This window comes from Pavona decussata, unplaced genomic scaffold (assembly GCF_977016875.1).
Source record: "Pavona decussata unplaced genomic scaffold, jaPavDecu1.1 SCAFFOLD_168, whole genome shotgun sequence".
NCBI lineage: Eukaryota > Metazoa > Cnidaria > Anthozoa > Scleractinia > Agariciidae > Pavona > Pavona decussata.
Window position 1 is genome coordinate 420001 of NW_028145579.1, and position 1938 is coordinate 421938.

The 1938-nt window shown below is 36.1% G+C and overlaps 1 protein-coding gene across 1 annotated transcript in view; it reads right to left on the minus strand.

Moving 5' to 3' along the window:
• Positions 1 to 1218, minus strand: part of LOC146464169 (uncharacterized) — a 10732-nt gene extending 9514 nt beyond the window's left edge. Inside the window, exons 1-2 of the mRNA XM_085130117.1 lie at positions 1112 to 1218; positions 604 to 728 (exon numbers count right to left, since the gene is read on the minus strand). Coding sequence (XP_084986243.1) covers positions 604 to 728; positions 1112 to 1181 — 195 coding nt within the window. The 5' untranslated portion in view covers positions 1182 to 1218. The remainder of the gene's footprint in view (positions 1 to 603; positions 729 to 1111) is intronic.
• Between the last annotated feature and the right edge of the window lie 720 nt (positions 1219 to 1938).

The window sequence follows — 1938 nt, forward strand, 5'->3', positions numbered from 1 at the left end:
CACTGGCGCTTGTTGGATATGAGATGATTCCGTACAGCCAACTCGCTCTCGTGGAATAATTCTTAAACTGTGACACTGCCGGTAAAAAATACAAGCCCTTAATTGTGTTTTTTGGTTCATTTCAATGGGTTAGGAGTTTACTGATTAAAATTGTTTTTTGATGAAAAGGCGGTAAGCTTGAAATTAAATCAGAAAATGAATGTCTTTTCGCGTAATAAAAATAAACCAAAACAGATGCGTATTATTACAAAAGTTTGCTACAGTCGTTTCGCTACATAGTCGTTTTGCAACGAAGTTGTGTCACTGCAAAGTCATTTCGCTCTAAACTCGTTCGCTGCAAAGTCGTCTCGCTACAAAATCGTTTCCCTACAAAATTACAAAATCATTTTGCGCCATTGAGGTCGGGTGAAAAACTATCTAGGGGCTTCTTTGTTTTAAAGTGTTTTGTCGGGAGTAAATTAAGCTCAAATAGTAGATATGTAATTTTTTTTTTAATATAGCAAATTGTTCTAACTGTGAAAGTGCTATACAAGTATTTTGAACTTAAGTTGTCACAAAAACACTAGAGTAAAGATATTTTTTAAAGAAACTTATTGTGCTTACCGCGGCCACGATATCTTTTATTGCTTTCTCTTCCTCTCCCTCCTCCTCTCCTCCACCTGATCCCGGTTCATCCGCTCCAATACTAATAAGCGCCTCGTCTTCTCTTTCGTCGCCCTGCAGGTCAGCTGCAATTAAGAAAGAACATTCACCGAAATATTACACTTTTACGAGGAAACCAACGCGCTTGCCCTAAGAAAAAAGCTGCTGTATTTTGTCATCTCAATTCAAACACCTTTTCCTAAGCTCTTAATTAGTTGGTTTGTTGCAATGGTTTTTTGCTTGGGTAAGGAATGAAATGAATATAGCTTTTAGCTGAGGGCTATGTAAAATATTTTCGTGTACTGTCCAACTCCCAGATCTCTTGGTATTCAGTGAGCAGTTTGCTTGTTGGGGAAAAGAAATCCATGACCCAAATTTCAAGTTTTCTCACGATTTCCACGTCGTAAAGTTTATCGCAAGTTATAACCGGAAAACTGTATTTATCAATAAATTGTTTTGAAAACACTACCTTCTTTCCATGTTGAGTTGATTCCCACCAAGGCCTGGCAGAAAAGCAGAAACGCGAGAATTTTCTTCATTTTCCAGAAGCTAGCAAACCCGCACCGCAAGCGAGATCTTATAGTGTATTCTCAGAAAAACTTCCAAGAACTGAAAACAAATATATCTGACCCGCTTATATGCAAACGAATAATTACGTAAGCATTAACACTTAAGTAAAAAACGTCTATTGTTTATTCCCAATAAAAGCGCAAACCAAGGAAAACGGCTTTTTGTTAAAAACAAAAGCTACCATTCTTCTGCTATCCCACACAGTTTTTTTTTTGCTATTACATGTAAACTGCGAGAGTTTAAATTCAAACAATCTTGACTTTCAAAAGACATTTTTATTACCCGTTTACATGATTCCAGTACGAATGACACTTATCCCGGTACACTGACTACTTAAGTGCGCTCATTTTCTCAATCGCAGCGGAATCTTGTTTTGTAATTAAAGTTTACCCAAGAGTATTACATCACTCCATTCAGGCAAGCCTCAAAAAACGCTTTCTCTGTTTAAAAGCCTTATTATTGAGGTGACGGTTTTTAGCTTTGTAATTTCTGTATTATCTTTGCATCAACTTTAATTTGCGGATTTTATCTTCTTTTCGATTGCTTTAGATTTTTCAGATGGTTATTTTTATTTTTATTTTTATTTTTTTGCTTTTTCATCAAGTTAAAGAGAGTTTCGACTAAAAGCCATCTTACTTCACAAGTTTACAGGTATGTTTAAAGCGTCCTGTGTCATTCTAATGTGATTTTTTAAGCACGTCACAAATGGACCGTTGATTGAAGCCA